At 40.0% G+C, this 20,576-nt stretch overlaps 1 protein-coding gene across 4 annotated transcripts in view; it reads left to right on the forward strand.

Annotated features, from left to right (window-relative positions):
* The first annotated feature begins 1,556 nt into the window (after positions 1 to 1,556).
* Positions 1,557 to 20,576, forward strand: part of LOC147005706 (uncharacterized) — a 55,510-nt gene continuing 36,490 nt past the window's right edge. The window contains exons 1-5 of one of the 4 annotated variants that reach the window (XM_085831817.1): positions 1,557 to 1,677; positions 5,210 to 5,254; positions 13,631 to 13,757; positions 13,951 to 14,011; positions 15,159 to 19,682. In XM_085831817.1, coding sequence (XP_085687943.1) covers positions 1,606 to 1,677; positions 5,210 to 5,254; positions 13,631 to 13,757; positions 13,951 to 14,011; positions 15,159 to 16,044 — 1,191 coding nt within the window. In that variant the 5' untranslated portion in view covers positions 1,557 to 1,605 and the 3' untranslated portion in view covers positions 16,045 to 19,682. Of the gene's footprint in view, positions 1,678 to 4,797; positions 5,057 to 5,209; positions 5,255 to 13,630; positions 13,758 to 13,950; positions 14,012 to 15,158; positions 19,683 to 20,576 lie in introns of those variants that run through there. The other 3 variants (XR_015045608.1, XR_015045611.1, XR_015045607.1) reach the window with 3 other exon arrangements.

Below are 20,576 nucleotides of genomic sequence, written 5' to 3' on the forward strand. Positions count from 1 at the left end.
CTCCAACATTTTAAAGCTTTTTGTACCATACCAAAGGCCTGTAGTAAAACTCTTTCAGAGGAATCATCTAATAAAATATCCATATCATGATAAATACACACAGTAGGATTCAAAGTCCTAAACTCTTGTATTGAAGGAGAAACATATTTTTGACAAAATGGAGGGCTACTGACCCATCCTTGAGCAATTCCATTGACGGGAGTCCAATGATATCGCTTCGTGGCTTATTTAAAATTTCAAGCAGATACATCAAATGCAAACCTTTTACAACCCTCAAGATGCAAAGGAATACTATAAAAATGATGATTTAAGTCTATAATAATCTTACACCTATTTTTTGAAGCAGCAGCTGGAGTAGGTAAGCCAGTTTTGAATGTCCTCTTAAGTCCCAGGTTCATTATCCTTTCATACATTTTAGGTTTTGAACTTTCTTTTGGGTCATTGGAATAACCAGTCCTTTGGAGGTGAGGGAGTACATCAGCTCCAGTGCCTACTAATCCTTCCAAACAGTTTCCTTCTATTAGTAATTTAAGGTTAGGTCTCTAAATAGCAACAGATTGGACGCAGTACACATTAGTGAAACCAAAGCCACCTTGTCCTCTCACACATTTAGCAGATGCAAGGGAACTAAATTAAGTTGAACAATTCTTTTGTTAGCAGGTACAGTTATAATGGGGCAGCAATAATTCTAATCTCTCCTGCATAATCATTGTTTATAATGTGTGAATAGATCTGCAGTATTTTTATAATACTGCTGCTTCAGTCCAGAAGTTATCTCTGGTCCCTAGAGGCAATGGGCCAAAAACTCCTGTAGGCAGTGTTTGGATCCCCATTTCTGAGGTCAGTACTGGCGATCCTAAAACTCAGTAATCTCCCTGCCTCTGTGCTCTGATTTGGTTCTCTGTCCATACCTGATGGCCACAAAGGCCAGGAAAGCCAGCAAGGCCACAATATCTGTCTTGTGTTTCCTGCTCTGTGCTGTAGTTTGCTCATAACCATACGTGGAACATACTTGTAGTTGACCTGAACACAGTCAGAAGCCACAGAACAAAATCTTGTTTCCTAAAATCTCTCTTTAATTTCTTTAACTGCTAATATCCTGGCCAACCGCCCACTTGCAGGACAAATTGGTGACTCCAATGTAAGCTGATTGATGGGCTATGCAAGCTTTTCAGCTTGATTCTAGGAGGAAGAAGTGCCTCCTGAGTGCAGTGCTTAGACATCAGGCAAGTTCTAAATTTGCACAGCAGTGAACAAAGGGCACCGCCCACAAAGGGGAGAAGCAGGCAGATAAGCAGCATTGATCTGGAATCTTAGCCCCTCCCAAGGGCCTGGCGGGAGAACAGACAGATCAGCTATTGGAGGAGACTCACTACTGCTACTGTCCTACAAAGCCACAGATCTGGAAAAGGAGTGGCCCAGGCTTGAACCATTAAGCTGTGTCCTTTCAACACACTCTAACCCTAAGGGTGGTGCTCATGTCACTCAAGACTCAGTAGCCAATCAGAACCCCCACACGGAGCTGCCAGTCAGAAGAGGAGGTGGCTCTTCCGGGAACTAAGCCCTCGAGTTCCTCTCTGTAACTCAGGTCACCTGAGTGTTTCTATGTGTTGTGTTCTTACTGTCTTCAGTGAGTGCTGCGACGGTAGCTCAGGCAAGCTCAGGACTTCAGACATGGTAAGTACAAAGTCATCTCCCATAAAGACGGGGGAGCAAGCTTCTTAGCGAAGGATGCCTGTGTAGTAGGTCTTTCCAGCGCATGGATGGTAAGCTCAGCCAGGAATATGGGGCCATATGTGCCCTCCTTTGTGGACCTAGTCTCTCCTTGGACCTGGCTGTAGCCTCTGAATAAATTTATTGTCTGGCAGCATCTGGACAAAACCTTTGTGTCAGGGGCTTGTGTGTGGAAATACACTTGGCAGGATGAGAACCAGAGGAACAGCTTACTGTGTACACTGTCAGGTAAAACAGTGCTGACAAGAGCTAGGTCACAGACCAAAGGAAAAGGGAGTGTGCTGCAGGGATCACTGTTATGGAGAAGGACCTGATTCAGGGAGTGAGAATGATTTTGTAATTTTACAGACTGTATTCATTTATGCATGTAATTTAGTAAAACTAGATTGGTGATTGTTTTATTTGGATAGGGTAGCTTGAGCCAGTGGGTAATGAATTCCCATTTTAGGATCTGTATTATGTAGATTTGTGCAATCCTTGTTGACATATTTAATTGAGCTCAGAAATGTAAAACACATGCCATTAGCTGTCTCTGTGTGTGTCAGATTATAGATCTCAGTAGTTAACAAAGCACTTAGGGGCAAGGTCAAACACTATCTCATTAATGCCATTCCGTCTACCAAGTAAGTCCTGATCATTTTCTAATCAGTACAGTGATATAATTTAAATTTTTTTTCTTTTTTAAAGATTTATTTATTTTTTATGTGTAAATACACTGTAGCTGTCTTCAGACACTCCAGAAGAGGGCATCAGATTTCGTTATGGGTGGTTGTGAGCCACCATGTGGTTGCTGGGATTTGAACTCTGGACCCTTTGGAAGAGGAGTCGTTGCTCTTAACATCTGAGCCATCTTGCCAGCCCCATATTTATCTTTTAAAAAGCCAGGTTTTGGTATTACTTTTTTTTTTTTTTAAGATTTGCTTATTATTATATCTAAGTACACTGTAGCTGTCTTCAGACACTCCAGAAGAGGGCATCAGATTTCATTATGAATGGTTGTGAGCCACCATGTGGTTGCTGGGATTTGACTCAGGACGTTTGCACGAGCAGTCGGTGCTCTTAACCACTGAGCCACCTCTCCAGCCCTTGGTATTACTTTTTAAATTTCATTTTCTTTATGCATAGGTGCCCTGATCTCTTACTTGTTTCTATTCTCCAATGTTTCCTAGAAATCAATAGTTTCATTCCTATTTGTAAAGAGATTACATATCTGTCTGTTTACAGCAATATCTGTAGTTCAGGCTTTCCTTATGCCATGTAGTTAATACTTGCTTTGAGCATCTGAGTCTAAATCCTTTCTTGCTCTTTCTGAGGGTGGAAGACTGATGGCTTCTGTGATTATCACCTGTAACCTAACAGCTGAGGATTAAGCAGTGTGGCCTTTGCTCTATCTCAGAAGGAACTGCTGGGCTCTAACTTTTAGCCTGCAAGTCAGAAGTCACAGGAAGAAAATGGGACACACAAAGGAGTGGTTATGGAGTTTATTACTAAGTTGTCACAGTTACCTATGAAGGCTATCTAAGAGGAAAAGCGAAAAGATCCTAAGTGGGGAAGGGCAAAAAACATCTCCTTTCTCTTTTCCTTATCTCTTTGTCCTCACTACTCATACATCTTTCAGTGTACATGATCACACGTCATTAGTTTCCTTTTTATGACCTTTGTTAAATGGTTTTACAACCTCTTGGAATGTGCTCTGAGTAGGAGAAAGCCTGATTATTATCTAAGAGCAATTAATTATGACGCTTGGGAGACTGGTGGAGTTTTCTTTGCAGTTTTGAGTATCAGAAATTTACCTAATAGCCATCCGACTATAAACAGTTTAATAATCACTGAAACAATTTTAGGAATTCTTATCGGATTGTCATTAAGACTTAAGTCATCTATTTGTCTATATAACATCACTAGAAAACAGTACATCTTTGTAGATCTGTAGATTTCTTCTCTAAAGGGGTGAGCTTCTACATAGTGATTGTTATATATCTTTAATAATAACAGGAAAAGCATATTCATAGCAGGAATATTTCATAAAAGGAATCCATTACAGGCATGCTTAATAAGGGCACAGATGTTGCAGATTATATAATAATTGTTCGAACATATGGAGGATGGAAAGGTGGCTCAGTGGTTAAGATCACTGACTGTTCTCCTGAAGGTCCTGAGTTCAATTCCTAGAAACCATATGGTGGCTCACAACCACCTGTATTGAGATTTAACTCCCTCTTATGATGTGTCTGAAGACAGCTACAGTGTACTTACATATAATAATTAAATAAATCTTTTAAAAAAAAGTATTTGAAATTTCTGGGTGATCACCTGCTAGATATTAGCTTGTTCCATTATGGCTCTGGACAACCCATTTCAATAAAATAAGAGAATACTGTACAGAAGGTATTAGAGTTGCAAGGGCCAGCTTTGAGGAAAGCCACAAGCAAAAAATGGAATTTACTGAAAAGAAGCTATGTGTGCTGCAGGTGACAGAGCTGGAGAAGTGAGAGTATGGAAAACCATGTGGCTAAGGCAATGCCATCATAATCTCACGATGCTGAACAAGAAGCTATAAGTTTTGTTGTTTTCACTGATAAATTTTGGTGTCTTTGGTCAGTTCCTTTTTCCAGATGATTTGATTATTTCTGCTAAGGATTGTTTCTTTTGTGACATTGGAGGTGCAAAAGATAACAATCTCTCTTAAGCATATGGTACAGTGTGGACAGATAAAAAGTAGTTTTCACTTTTGAAAAAAACATGTGGTAGTTAAATGATAATGGCTCCCATAGACTTATATGTTTGAATACTTTTTTTTAAAAAAAGATTTATTTAATTATTATATGTAAGTACACTAGCTGTCTTCAGACACTCCATAAGGGAGAGTCAAATCTCAGCACAGATGGTTGTAAGCCACCATATGTTTGCTAGGATTTGAACTCAGGACCTTCAGAAGAGCAGTCAGTGCTCTTAACCACTGAGCCACCTTTCCATCCTCCATATGTTCCAATACTTATTTTTTTACTTTATCGGACTGATTATGAAGGATTTAACATCTTCTGACCATGCCCTCTTTGCTAGCTACCTCTTGTCTAGGTTCAAAATATGAGCTCTCAGCTCTACCTGATGCCATGTGTTTATCCTGCCAGTATTGACTCTAAGGCTTTGGAACAGTAAGCCCAAAATGAGCCTTCAATTATAATTTCCTTTGTCTATGGTGTTCGTCATGAGATCAACAGAAAAGAAATATACAGAAGAGTTCCATGGAAAATCATAAATCATAATATCATCCCTTCCAACTATTGAAACCAAGGAGGAATATTTTCCAAACTATCTCTAGGTCAGTATGGTCTGTCTCATGCCTTTGAAATTAGGAGTGATCCCAAGATTGACAATTATCTACTTCCTTTAAAGCAATCCTTTTAAGAACAATCTCCTCTACTTATAACCCAACCAATTCCAAATAACATTCCTGCTCCATCTTGTTTTGAAGACTCGTGTAATGAATGGAGGCCCAAAAGCATGGGATTACCTAAAGGTAACATATGAGTAATTCTATATTATTATCTATGGATGTTTTTTCTAATGTCCCAAGTTAAAGGACAACTTGTCATTTTCACTTGTTTTTCGTCTATAGTCTTGAGATTTACATAGTATAACTTGTTTCCACTGTTCCACTGTTCATGGTATGTTTTATTTATTTATTTTGTTATTTTCGAAACAGGGTTTCTCTGTGTAGCCCTGGCTATCCTGGACTCACTTGGTAGACCAGGCTGGCCTTCAATTGGGAAATCTGCCTTCCTCTGCCTCCCGAGTGCTGGGACTAAAAGCATGCACCATCATTGCCCGGCATGGTAGGTTTTATGAACTGCAGATGTTAATTGTATTACCAACTGCAAGGCAAATCCAGTTTTGTAATGGTTACTATTCATCTTAGCTTTGAGTTTGCCTCCAAAGAGTTTGTCTGTTTTTACTCACAGCTCATTATCACTCTGAATTCAGAGGAGACTGCGAGATTGGCCTGGAATTAGAACAAATTTTTACTTCATATCATTTAGGTCATTGCTTCCTAGTTCTTGACAGTGTAACTGTATCTACCCTTTAAAAAACTAAGCCTATTTGATATAGTTTATATTATGGAAGAAACTATGTAGAGGAGTGTGGCCTCAAATTCAGGAATAAGAATTTGCCTACACACTTCTGGGATTGATAGCACATATTATCATGCTTGGCAATATCATTTTGAAAATGATTGTAAGGCACTGATTCTAAACACCTGAAATGACTGTAAGAGTTATTGTATTTTCCCAATTCTTCAGTGCTCTCTTTAAATGTTATTCTCTCTCTCTCTCTCAGAAATTAACCTGTTATTTTATTTGTATGGTTGGTTTGCCTCTGTATGTTTTGTTTCTGTCCGTGCCTGATCGCCACAAAGGCCAGGAAAGCCAGGAAGGCCACCATGTCTGTCATGTGTTTCCTGCTCTGTTCTGAAGCTTGTCTCATAACCATCATGTGGACTTGCAGGTGACCTAAACCCAGCCTGATCACAGAACAAAATCTTGTTCCCTAAAATGTCTCTTTAATTGCTAACATTCTTGTCACCTGTCCACTTGTGGGCACATTGGTAACTCCAATGTAAGCTGATTCATGGGCTATGTAAGATATTCAGCTTGATTCTAGGAGGAAGAAGGAGGCATGCATAGGGAGTGCTGTGGTTGGAGTTCAGATTGAGCTCCAAATTTGCAAAACAGTGAACACAGAGACACTGCCCACAAAGGGAAGAACAGACAATTGAGCAGCATGGATCTGGAATCTTAGTTACTGAGGATGCACAGGTACTCTATTGGAGCAAAGGCATGAGTGCTACTGAACCTTGGCCCAGGTTGGAACTGTGTCCATTCAGCACACCCTAACCCTAAGGGTAGTTAACATGTCACTCAAGACTCTTGAGCCAACCAGAATCTCCACACAGCTGCCAGTCAGAAAAGCTCTTCCTGGTTCCAATCCAGCAACTTCCTCCCTATAATTCATCTGATCTTTGCATTTCTGTTGAATGTGTTTTGAGCGCCTCTACTGAGTGATATGAGGGGATCTCACAAGCTCAGAACTCCAGACATGGTAAGTGCAAAGTCATCTCCCACAGAGAGGAGGAGCAAGCAGCTTAACAAAAATGCAGTTGTAGTACCACTTCCCAGTGCCTGGATGGTAAGAAAGAGGCATCTAGATGAGGCCACCTGTGAGGTCCTTTGTGGGCCTAGTGTCCTCTTGGACCCAGCTGTGGCCTCTGAATAACTTTATTATTGGGCTGCATCTGCACAAAACATTTCCAGGACAGGCTATGCTGGAGAAATGTACTTGGCAGGCTGACAAACTTAACAGCCCCTGTTTCTATATTATCTTCTCTACATTCTGCCCTTAGCATTTATCATGTAGGTGCAAGATCCATTTGGAGTTGTTTTAGTGGAGGTTGTAGAAGACATTTTATGTGCTGGGTAGCACTCCACTATTAAGCTCTGATGTACAAGAGTAGAGTTGATGATGTTATGGATTCATCAATGCTTATGTAATATTAAGTGACACTAAGTAGAATGTAGCTGAGGTAGGACTGCCTGTCAAACACCTGACAGGTATGTAGCATGCTAAGCAGTCCGGTTAAAGGTTATAGACATATGCATGTTTATTTACCACGGTTATCAGAAATTTGTCTCCAAACCATACCAAAAGGGACAAATCTGCTATACAGTCAGGCATTAGACCTATGCTGTTATCAAAGAACAGGCCCCTAACAAGCTACTCACAATGGCATTATCGGGTCACAACCAACCTTAAGGCCTGGTGTGCCATAAAAACCTGTTTTCCTTCATGGAAAAAGCATAGTTTTTCCTCCAGGGCAGGACTACAGCTGGTGACAGCTCTTTGAAAGGAAAAATACTATTGTGTTGAGGGCTGGTCCACTCAAATAAGGCTTGATCCTAATGTGTGGAGAATTGCAAATCTCAATCCTAAATTCCAGACCTTTAAGAGTCTGGAGCCTTAAGGCCTAGGAGCTTGACCTAAGGCCCTTGTGTATTGAGTACAAAATAGTGCACTTTACCTTAAGCCAGGATTAGCATTAGGAGAGGTGGCAATGGTCTGTGGCTAGGGCTTCTGGGGAGGAGAATGTTCAGATCCTGGATTCCAACTTTTTCCACAATGTGGCAATATGGTTCTCAATCCCAAGTCCATTGGGGGCTTGGTCAGTCATAGTTTTTTGATACTTGGCAGTTCCGTTTTACAGTGCTGTTTTATTAGACTTCTGAGATTGTCCCAGTGTATGCTAGTTTCTGTAGACTTCATAGAGGTCTCCATTTCTTTCCACTTATCCCTGTAAGTAGGATACAAGATGCTACTCTTAAAAAGTTTACTTGGCATAAGACATAGTTTTTGTAAGCTGTCCCCACTGCAGCTGTTGTAAATTCTACCTTCTCCTTTTGCTATTTTTCTCATCTCCTGGGACCTCTAACTCAGGAACCCATCACTGAGAAATGGCTTGCTATTTCAGGGCTCTGAGGCACTTAATAAATGATTCTGGGGGTCTTTGCTTTGTATATCTCCTAGCTGTCTTAATTAGGACTTGTAATCTCTAGTCTATATTTAAATTGTTCAAAATAACCTGGGGACTGAACTAGAAAGGAACTCATGGATGAGAGCATATGTGGAATCCAAAAAACCTGTTTTGGGCTGGCTGGTCTTTGAGCATTAGCCACAAGCTGAATCCATGCTGCCATTAAGAAATTTTACTAATTAATATTTTAGTTGTATATGCAGTGATTCCTTTCTGGGATGACATGTTAGTTCTGGGAGAGCTGTCTCTTCTTCCCCTTATAGAGATGTTTCTAAGACAAGCTGTGCTGACTCAGGAAGCCTTGATCCTGGTCTGCTGCTCCCCAGGACAATGACCTTGCTTTCCTCTTGATATAAATTCCTAAATTCTTGAGTTAAAGAATGTAGCAAAGTAGTGTTTTATAATTACTCATTTGAGTCATATAATGAACTGTTCATTTCTTCCACCTTCAGTAGAGAACAGGAGCAATGGTTTACTGTTATCTCTGTCAGGTGAAGTAGGGCAGGAGATAGCTAGATTATAGATGAAAGCTTAAGGGAATCTCTCTAGGTGGCACCATTCTAGAGAAGGATAAGAGTCGGGCAGGTGATTAATACATTTCACAAAATGTATTAAATAATACATGTGATTAAATAAAACTAGATTGGTGGGTGCTTAATTTGTGCAAGTTAGCTTGAGCCAGTGATAATGAATTTCTGGTTTAGGATCTGTACTATATAGATATTATGTATCAGAAATGTAAAACACATGCCATTAGCTGTAGCTGTGTGTGTCACATTATAGATCTCAGTAGTTAACAAAGCACATAGGGGCAAGGTCAAACACTATCTTATTAATATCATCCTTCAACCAAGAAAGGCCTGATCTTTTTCAAATCAGTACAGTGATATATTTTACCAATATAGGTGTGGGTTTGTTGTTGTTATGTTTGTTTTACCAAACCACTGAGGACAATGTGCTGATTAACAAGAGTGCTCCAACGTGTCTAACATGTGTCCTGCTTTGCTCTGAGCCTTCGCTCATAGCCATTAGGTGGAAAGTGCTTGCACTTTACCTGAACCCAGCCTGAAGCCACAACACAAAATCTTATGTCCTAAAATCTCTCTTCAGTTACTAATATTCTGGCACTGACCACCTGTGGACAGTTTGGTAACTCCAGTGTAAGCTGATTGATGGGGTATGCAAGCTATCCAGCTTGATTCCAGGAGGAAGAAGGGGAAATGCCTCTTGAGTGCTGGATTTGGAGCTCAAGCAAGCTCCAAACTTTCAAAGCAGTGAACCCAGGGGCACTGCCCAGAAAGGGGATAGGCAGGCACTTAGGCAGCAAGGATCAGGAATCTTAGCCTCTCCCAAGGGCTTGGTGAAGGAACAGACTGTTGGAGGAGACACACTGGTGCTACTGAACTGCAAATCTGCAGATCTGGAAAAGGATTGGCCCAGGCTGGAACCACTCTGCTGTGTCCCTTCAGCACACTCTAACCCTAAGGGTGGTGCTCATGTCAATAAGACTCAATAGCCATCAGAGCCTCCACCAGGAGTTGCCAGTCAGAAGAGGCAGTGACTCTTCCAGGGACTAAGCCTGCATGGTCCTCTGTTTTAACTCAGCTGATCTCAGTGTTTCTGTGTGACCTGTTCATAGTGTCTTGGCTGGATGCTGTGAGGTTAGCTCAAGCAAGCTCACAACTTCTGAGGTGCTAAGTGCAATGCCATCTCCCACAAAGAGGAGAAGCAAGCATCTTAGAAAAGGATGCTTGTGTAATAGGTCTTCCCAGAGGCAGGATGGTAAGCATCAGCCAGACAAATGGGGCCACGTGTGAGGTATTTTGTGGACCTAATCTCCTTTTGGACGAGACTGTGGCCTCTGAGTAACTTTATTATAAGCCTGCATCTGGACAAACATTTGTAGCTGGGGCTTGTGTGTGGAAATATACTTGGCAGGATGAGAACAAGAGAAAGAGTTTCCTGTTTACACTGTCAGGTAATGCAGTGCAGACAAGAGCTAGGTCACAGACTAAAGGAAAGGGGAGTATGCTGCATGGGTCATTGTTATGGAGAAGGACATGATACAGGCAGTGAGAATGATTTTGTAATTTCACAGATTGTATTAATTTATGGATATAATTTAGTAATATTAGATTGGTGGGAGTTTAATTTGGGCAGGTTAGCTTGAGCCAGTGGGGAATGAATTCCCATTTTGGATCTGTATTATGATGAGATGTGTCCAATTCTTGGTGACATATTTAAGTGAGCTCAGAAATATAAAACACATGCCATTAGCTGTAGCTGTGTGCGTCACATTATAGATCTCAGTAGTTAACAAAGCTCATAGGGGCAAGGCCAAACACTATCTTATTAAAGCCATTAGTTCTACCAGAAAGGGTATGATCTTTTTCAAATCAGTACGGTAATATATTTTTTCAATTATTTTTATCTTCTTAAAAAGTTATTTTTTGGTATTACTTTTTAAGTTTCATTTTCATTATGCATAGGTGACCTCTTATGTGTTTCCATTCTCCAATATTGCCCCCAAATTAAGAATTTCATTCCTATTTTTAAAGAGATTTCATATATGTCTGTTTAGAGAAACATCTCCTGTAGCTCTTACTTTATGTCATGTAGTTAAGATTTGCTTTGAACTCCTAATCCTCCCTCTGCTGCCCAGTGCTTAGAAAACAGTCCCACAACTCCTTTCAAACTGGGTTCTGACTGATCAGTAAGACAAAAGACACCAGGGAATGAGTGTTGTCTAACCTCCCTGGGTTACAGGGTTACAAATTAGGGGATTACAAATAAAGACGGACAGGTATAAGGTCGAGTTCACTGACCAACTTTGAAGCTGGTATACTTGCAGCACAGAAAAGGAGGAGGAATAAGGTAGGTGAGGCCTTTCTGCTTTGGCAGTAGTTGACATTCACCGTGAGGAGTCAAGTAATCAATTTTACACAATCAGTAGAATTCCATACTGGTCATCTTTGGGCATTTTCCAGATTAGGGCAATGAGAAATGAGATCACAGGCCCTCCCTGTGACAGCATATTACTGGCATACCTCACCATCTACCCCAGTAGTAGGGCTGCCAATCTCCCAGCTGCCATTCCTTATGAAATCCAATTATTTGGGAACTAGCCTTTTCATCTATCGTTAATCATCCTGATCTGGCTCTTGCTTCTCCCCTCCTTCCTCTCTCCACAAGGTCTCAGGTCATGTCTACTCTATATTATCCCAGGTATAACTGGGTCTGGCTATGTTCACTCTTTTGTGTATAATATACTTTCTCCTCCACCATACCTAGGATCAGTGATGTCGTTACATTTTATTTCTACTTTTTCTTCCTTTTTCTCGTCCAATAACTGCTTCTAGTTTTAAAAATCATAGTCACTTTCACTTTTAAATTATTGTTAATGTATGAATTTGATTGCAGATTGGCTGCAGGACTTCCCCAGTAAGAAGTAGAGATGGCTATAGTGGGTATTTCATGCATAATTTAATAAACAAAGAAAGAACCCTGGACTTTTAAAATGGAAAATACTTGGTCTGCAGGAATAGAACATTCTTTTAAATGTAAATTTTCCAGACTAGGGCTTTGTCTGCTTGTAGGGTGTAACAGCAGAGCTTGGAAGGTTTCAGCTGTCTGAGTCATTTGCTCTGTGATCCCACAGTGGAGGAGCTGCTGTTGCCCTGAGGCCCAGCTGGATTTTCCATGCTAATGAAGGACTATAGACAGGCCTAACAATCAGGAACACTAGTGGAAGGTAGCTTACAGGTTCTTTACAGGATCCTCCTCAGATGCATGTGTTACAAGCTGCCTGGAAGACCACAAGCCATCCCCTGGTTATTATAGTAATCTCCATTGACAGTACAGGAGGAGCAAGTCTGCAGAGCTATTTGAGTCTGATCTGCTGGTTCTAAATGGACTGTGGGTCAGAGTGTGGTTCTGTTGGTCCATGTGGTGATCATAACAGAGGCCCTTGTCCTTTGACTCTTCCTGAGTGTGGATTTACAGGGTTGGGGGTGTCTTGGTAGCCCTGTGAGTGTCAAGATATGGAAATTAAATGTCCCTATGCAGTGTGTATATACAGGCATTGCCTTTGGTGTGCAGTAGGACAACATTGGAAAAGTAATGGTTTGATTTCTAGAATTCCTGACCCTTCTGTATTCAGTTTTGTGTGACTAATTTTATAAATAGTTTGGAAGGTAGTAGTAAAGAGCTGATAGCGATCATCCTTCAGAAATATTTGATTAGATTCCTTTTACCTTTCTATTCCCTATTGTCAAAATGGCATGATTCACAGAGATTCAATTCTTGGTTACAAAAGGAGTTTCTCACATGCAGAAGTTTCTCATGTGTTGATGGTGCTGGGAGTGTGGATAGGATAGATTGGAACATAATGCATATGGCAGGAAGCAGACATTAAATTATCATTCAGCATTGTTTTGTATATGGTCTCTTGTGGGGCTGGTTTAGCCTGAAATCGCTAAGGGTCATGAACAGCTATAGAACAATAGCCCAACTTTCTGATCATCTACAATGACAGAGAGAGCTCTGGAGCATGGGGCCTCTCTGTTTGGAAGACAGATCAGTACTAACTGTAGGGTCAGATTTATAACAGTTTAGGGGTCACTTTGAGTTATTTTTATTGGAGTCAGGAAATATGATTTTATTTTATTACTATACATACACTAGAGGAGGTAACATTGATCAAGGTCACATTGTTCCTGGTGTAGTTGCCTTAGTTATTGAAGAAAAGTTGAAAATTGCTCACATGGAAATGGGCAGAGGAAGCTTTCCCTGATATTGTGTTGCAGTTCTGTGGGCTACTCTGAGAATCCTGTCTAGGATAACAGATAGAGGGCTTGTTCTTTAGACAGACTGCTTGGTCTTGAGGAGAAATGTCTATGGTTGAGAAGGGGATGTCTGTCCATACTTGGGGGCTAAGAAGGGAAGGGAACATGTGGCAAGAAGTGAAGGGGAGATGGAAATGGTCTTTTGTATCTACAGGTGACATGGGCAGGTGAGAGGAAACTGCAGTCTTAAGCACACTCTTGCATATTTGGTCTCAAGGAATAAAAATGTGGAAGGTCTAACAGCATTCTACATGGTTCCATACACAACATCTTAATACTGAGGCATCAGGTTCCCAGAAATAATTTATTTACTTAAGTTTTTGTTGTCCAACTGTGAAAGACTGGATAAAAAGTACTATGTGGGTAGGCAGGGCAGTCAGCAAATATTCATTTTGAAGTACACCTCTACACTGTTGTCTGCATCATATTTTTTTTTTTTTATGTACGCACATTTGGGATCTTGTAGGATTTAGTCACCTATGATGACGTGCATGTGAACTTCACTCAGGAAGAGTGGGCTTTGCTGGATCCTTCTCAGAAGAGTCTCTACAAAGGTGTGATGCTAGAGACCTATAGGAATCTCTCAGCTATAGGTAATATTGTTATATTTTTTATTTGCTTTGTAAAATATCTTTGCTATTGTTATTTGTTTTTATAATGTCAATTGAGAGTGAGGAAGAATATGGTGAATAAATCACTCATGGTTTTAAAGTTCAATGGAGTTAGTAACTTAAATACTGTTTAATTGCCAATAATGTAACATACTTTCTCTGGTACTGGGTTTAGGTTACATTTGGGAAGAACATACAATTGAAGACCATTTCCAAACTTCTAGAAGTCATGGAAGGTAATTTTCCTCTGCAAGCTGATGAGAAAATGCCTATGAAGAAAGTTTGACGTGTGCTACAAGTTGTAAAGAAAACCACTAGGGTACAATAAGCACTGCTTTCAGTGATGGATGTTTACTGAATTTCATAAAATCATATATGTCTGTGGCAGATATGTAATTGTTGTTTGCAAGACATTCCATTAGTTCAAAGACAGAGAAATAATGGCTTAACAGGTATGTTACTGTTTAAATCAAGCCTAGTAGAGCCATGCTGTACAAGTGTGAGTGTCTTCAGTCTCATATCGCTTAGCTATTGCAAAAGGAACACACAGTGATTAGGTGACAAGTATATGTCTAAAACCTAGTAATGAGCAAATAATCCATAGTATATCTGAGCTCAATGATATACTTGTAATAACATTGCTAAATTTAGTGAGATGAACAGTTCATAAGATTCAAAAATGGTTTTGTGGAAAAACCTTAATCTCTGTACCACATCTCTGTGACAAAAAAACGTCAGCTGTGAATGTAACGTGGAATTTCACTTGTTATTCTTCTTCTGGTGTGGATGTCATAGATTAGGATGGATACAAGCCTTGTGAGCATTGGGGCATTGAAAAGCCATATACCTTTCCCTTTTCCATAACAATTAGAGGATATGCAGGTTAATATACTTTGAGCAACGTTCTAAATGTGTTGTATAAGTATATAAATAATTTGTTTCTGCACATTGCTGGGGACATTTACCAACTCAAACTGCTGAAAATAATATTGAGAATTAAAGCAGTAGAATTTTTTCTTTTGCATTTGTTCATATTCCAAATGTAGTATTACTCTCCTGATAACAAAATTTGTGAATGCAATCATTGTGCAAACACTGAGTTCTTCCTGTTTTTTTTCAAATATGTGAGTAACCTTTTATAGAAAAAGTATGTTATAAATGTGAGTCAGATAATCAGTACTGTTCCCATTTCATGTACCCTCGAAGATGTAAAACAATCCATAAATTAGTAGAACTCCTTTGAATGTAAACAAAGTAATATTATGTTAAGATTAGATTGCCTTTTTCAATGAAACCAAATTTTAAAAGAATTCATACAGATAAAAAGACTCATCAGTATAATCAATGTGAGAAAGATTTCACATGTGCCAATTGTATTTGCAGGCATGAAAGAAGTTGTTCTGCAGATCAACCCTCTGAGTTTATTCAGTGTGGTAAAGTCTATGCATATGAGAGTCATAGTCAAAGGCATGAAATAAAACATACTGGAGAGAAACCCTATAACTGTAACCAATGTGGTAAAGCCTTTGCAAGAAGCAGTCATCTCCGAATACATAAGCGAACACATACAGGAGAGAAACCCTATGAATGTAAACAGTGTGGCAAAGCCTTTGCACATAGCAGTACTCTCCAAGACCATAAGCGAACACATACAGGAGAGAAACCCTATGAATGTAACCAATGTGGTAAAGCCTTTGCAAGAATTAGTGACCTCCAAAAACATAAAATAACACATACAGGAGAGAAACCCTATGAATGTAAACAATGTGGTAAAGCCTTTGCAGTAATCTATAATCTCCAAATCCATCAGCAAACACATACAGGAGAGAAACCCTACAAATGTAACCAATGTGGTAAAGCCTTTGCAAGAAGCAGTACTCTCCAAATCCATAAGCGAACACATACAGGAGAGAAACCCTATGAATGTAAACAGTGTGGCAAAGCCTTTGCAAGAAGCAGTACTCTCCAAATCCATAAGCGAACACATACAGGAGAGAAACCCTATGAATGTAAACAGTGTGGCAAAGCCTTTGCCGTAAGCAGTAATCTCCAAATCCATAAGCGAACACATACAGGAGAGAAACCCTATGAATGTAAACAGTGTGGCAAAGCCTTTGCCGTAAGCAGTAATCTCCAAATCCATAAGCGAACACATACAGGAGAGAAACCATATGAATGTAACCAATGTGGTAAAGCCTTTGCACAAAGCAGTCATCACCGAAAACATAACCGAACACATGTAGGAAAGAAACCCTATGAATGTAACTAGTGTGGTAAAGCCTTTGCAGGAAGCAGTGGTCTCCAATGCCATAAAAGATCACATACAGAAGAGACACCATATGAATGTAACCAAGGTGGTAAACGCTTTGAAGGAAGCAGTGGTCTTGAATATCATAATGGAGCAGAGAAACCTGAAAAACCCTATGGATGTAACCAATGTGGTAAAGCCTTTGCAGGAAGGAGTGACCTTTAAAGAAAAAAGACCATACAGGAGAGAAACTCTATGAAGTTATCTAATCTTATAAAGCCTTTGCAGGAAGCATTGATCTCCAAGTATGTAAATGAACATATACCAGAGAGGAACCTTTTAAAGGTAACCAATGTTGTAAAGGCTTTTTGAAAACCAATAGTCTTTAGACACATAAAAGCACATATAGTTGAGAGAAATGCTTTGATTTTAACCAATGTGGTTAAACTTTTTCAAAACGCAGTCATCAACAAAATCATAAAAGAACTCATATGGGAGAGAGATTTTTGAATGTTAGCAATGATGCTTTTACACCTTTTTCACAAAGCAGTGGCCTCCAAATATATAAAGGAACAAGTACAGGAGAGAAACCCTATGAATATCGGCAACGTTTTAAAGCCCTTCACATCACAATCATCTTGAAATCCATAAAGAACATGAGGTGGAGAGAAATCCTCTGAATAACACTAATTAGGTAAAACAATTGTACAAAAGAGTCATCTCCCAACACAAAAGTATACACACTGGATAGAAACCCTATGAATATAAGCAGGGTGGTAAACATTTTATAAGTCACAGTAGTCCCTAAGTAAATAAAAGGAGACACAGTTGAGAGAAACCCTATGAAAGTTATCAAATAAACAAAGCCTTGAAGATTAAAATCTTCAAATACATAAAAGAAGACATAGAGGTGAGAAACCCTATGTCTGCAACCGGTGTGGTATTGCCTTCACTTGTCAGTCATATTCAAAGATACAAAAGAAAATATAATGTAGACAAAATGCTGAGTGTATTTAATATGGTGAAGATTTTTGAATATCTCTAGAGTCTTCACAATGAAACAATCCATACTGCAAAGAAATTTAGGAATATAATATGGTGAAGCCTTTTCAGATTTCCCAAATCTTCATCATTATGAAAGAGAAACCCCATGAATGCATTCAATATGGGGAAGCCTTTAAACATTTCTAATTCTTCATCATCATGAAAATAATCATACAAAGGAGATCAAGGGGATACAAGGCATGTTTCTTATTGTCTTGCTTGAGTTACAGTCCTGACATCCTTTGGAGATAAATATCAATGTGGAAATTGTGAGCTGGATTAAACTCTTTCCTCCACAACTGTTTCTTCGTTATGATGTTTATGCAGGAATAGAAACCCTGACTAAGACATATTGGTATGGGGAGTGGGGTATTCCTGTGAGAACCTGACCATGTTTTAGGAGGACTGTGGAAGGACTTTGTAACTTTGGGCCAGAAGATCCATTCTGTGTTAAGAACTCTGTGGGATGTTGTGTAGGAGCTTGGAAGATAATGTTGAGAACAGTGCAGAAGATGAAGGCCTCGCTTGTGAAATTTCACAGGAAAAATTAAAGACTCTTTTGAGGTCCATTGCTATTTTGGATTGTGAAGATTCTGTGGTTCTGCTTAGCTAGGGCTGAAGAATCAGCTGTGATGAACAAGATACCAGAATTTCTAGAGTGAAAACTTTGCATTACTGGGACTATTGATGCTGGTTAGCTGGAGCTAAGAAATTAGCAGTGATTAAGAAGAAACCAGTATCATTGAGGTGGCATCATCTGGGAAGTGTTTTCTGAGAGCACAGAGACAGTGTTCTAGAGATAGTCAAGGTTGTACCTTGTGCTGTGCCTGGACTTGGTAATGTGTTAGAGTTACCCACATGGTACTGGTTTTGAAGGCATGAAGGGATAATGCAGAGCACCTGATTCCCTGCCCTGTTAGAGGCCATGGAAGGCCATTGGTGAAGGTGCAAACTCAGGTGAAATTGATGTCCCAGTACTGAGGAGATCATGCAGTGTTTTGGAGTTGCTAGTTCCATGAGTGACCAAGAACATCAGCAACAGTAAAGTACAGTCATCTGGAGCCTAGAGGACAAGCTGTGTGCTACAAAGGACAGGGCTGGAGAATTGACCCAAGCCCTTGGAGGAGCCCAAAAGATGGTGAGTTGGATCCCAGACATTGGACAGTTGGAGTTTAATTTTTGCTTTTGATTGTGACTGTGCGCTAATATTTTTCCCTCTTGAAGGGAGAAAATATTTTAGTGGATTCCATAGTTAATAGACTTTTAATTGTAAAAGGCTTTGGATTTTAAAGGATATTGGATATTTTAAAAGGATTGAACTTTTACTATCTAAAGACTGTGGGACTTTCAAAGTTGCTTAGATCTTAGGGATGAATAAGAAACTAAGGGTTGAGGCTTAGTTGTGATGTGTTTGTGTGTCAAGTTGACAAGGGGGTCAATTGTACTGGCTAGTTTTGTGTCAACCTGACACAAGCTGGAGTTACCACAGAGAAAGGAGCTTCAGTTGGGGAAATTTCTCCATGAGATCCAGCTGTAAGACATTCTCTCAATTTGTGATCAAGGGGAAAGGCCCCTTGTGGGTGGGACCATCTCTCTGGGCTGGTAGTCTTCGGTTCTATGAGAGAGCAATCTGAGCAAGACAGGGGAAGCAAGCCAGTAAAGAAACATCCTTCCATGGCCTCTGCATCAGCTCTTGCTTCTTGACCTGCTTGAGTTCCAGTCCTGACTTCCTTGGTGATGAACAGCAAGCAGTATGAAAGTATAAGCCGAATAAACCCTTTCCTCCCCAACTTGCCACTTGGTCATGATGTTTGTGCAGGAATAGAAACCCTGAATAAGACAAGGGGTATAAAGTGTGGATTGTAAAAAAAGAGATTAAACAGTAAAGAAATGAAGAAATAAAAATATTTTAGAAAAATGAGGGACAGACAGAAACATTCCTTCCAAATTATAGCTTCATTTTCACACCAATCAGGATTTAGGGATAGGGGCTTATGTAGTTTACAGTGTCAACTGTTATATAATATGGGTGTTATAGTTTAACCAATCATATGGATTTGTTCTTTGGTGGTAAAGTACAGGTCTTATGTTTTGAGGAGCACAATGAAAAGCAGAAAGCATTGTTACAGACAGTCATTATGATTTCAAGAAGAATATATGAGTAAAGTGAGGTTGGATCTCCACAAGACCGCATGCCTGGAAACTTGAACTTAGTTTCACCATATGGGTAAATGCAGGGTAATAACAAAAAGGCAATACTTAGGGCCTGGTGTTTGGGTTTGTTTGTTTTTTCTGCTTATTCCCAATTGTGTATTGGTTCTCATGCTACTCCTGTTAAATTGTTCCCAAATTGCATGATAATCCCGTATTGGGACACTGAGATTCCCTGCCCCAAGCTGATTGTAAATGGGAAACAGAAGTGCCAGTAGACAATGGCTAGGAAGGAGACAAAGGCAGGACTTTTGGATTCATGGCAAGGGGATCAAACACGATCTCCATACCAGTAAAGGAATTGGATGCCAGCTTGAGAGCAGGGAAAGACAGAATACCAGCCACATAATAGATGGGGAAGAGTAACCCCAGGGTTCCCTCCTGTGATTGATTCTGGGGTATCAAAGATGGGCTACAGATTTAGGAAATTAGGTGTATCACAGGAGAGCCAATAGCAACGTGGATGTTTGGGAGTGTCCCAGCCAATGAGCTAATTTGGCATATTAAATAATGCTGTTTGTCTTTCATTTCAGTCTGCAAAGCACTTGCAAGCTGAGCTAGGAACTTGCACAGGTGACATCCTATAGTAGAGCAGAGTAACCAACTGAGTCTACAGAAGGCATCACACCTATAGGCTGGAATGCAGTATTACAAACTAATTGGACATTCTCAAATGAAAAACAACTGCTAAGATTTGAAATTAAGTGATGGGGAAAATTGGATTCTTAGCAGAGTCACTGGTTTTGCTGAGCCATTTGATTCCTCACCAAGCTGGGCAGGTGAACAACTAAAACAAAAGTTGAGTTGAATGGGTATGCTTAATTCTAGGGTTTCTGGAATGACCTGAGTCTCAGCAAAATCCCCCAAGCTGATCCAGACATCCTTGTTAGTCTGGATTTACCAGGAACTCTTCTTAAAGATTTCTGTCTGTCTCAGATAGTTTGAGCTTGGAGGTGCAGTACAAAGAGACAGGCTGCCCAGAAAGCAGAGACAGAGGTAGATAATAGAGGCTGCCCAGAGCTATAATCAGAAAAAAGAATAGAGAGAAATCGATGAGATTTGTTTAATTTCTTTTAAGGATAAATGAGCAGGCAGTGATTGTTTACGAGTGTTTGAGGCGACTCTGCTGAGGGTTCTAATGTTTCCAGAGGACTCTCCACATGGCTGGCACACTAGCACACCCAGGTCCTTGAGATCACTGGTGAGTGGAGCACAACATAAGTTCCAAAAAATCCAGAGGGTCTTGTGCTAGGAGGAACAGGGACAAAGGACAGCAGCCCAACCAACAGCTGGGTTTA

This window comes from Mus caroli, unplaced genomic scaffold, assembly GCF_978045245.1.
Source record: "Mus caroli unplaced genomic scaffold, Mus_caroli_1 scaffold_2, whole genome shotgun sequence".
NCBI lineage: Eukaryota > Metazoa > Chordata > Mammalia > Rodentia > Muridae > Mus > Mus caroli.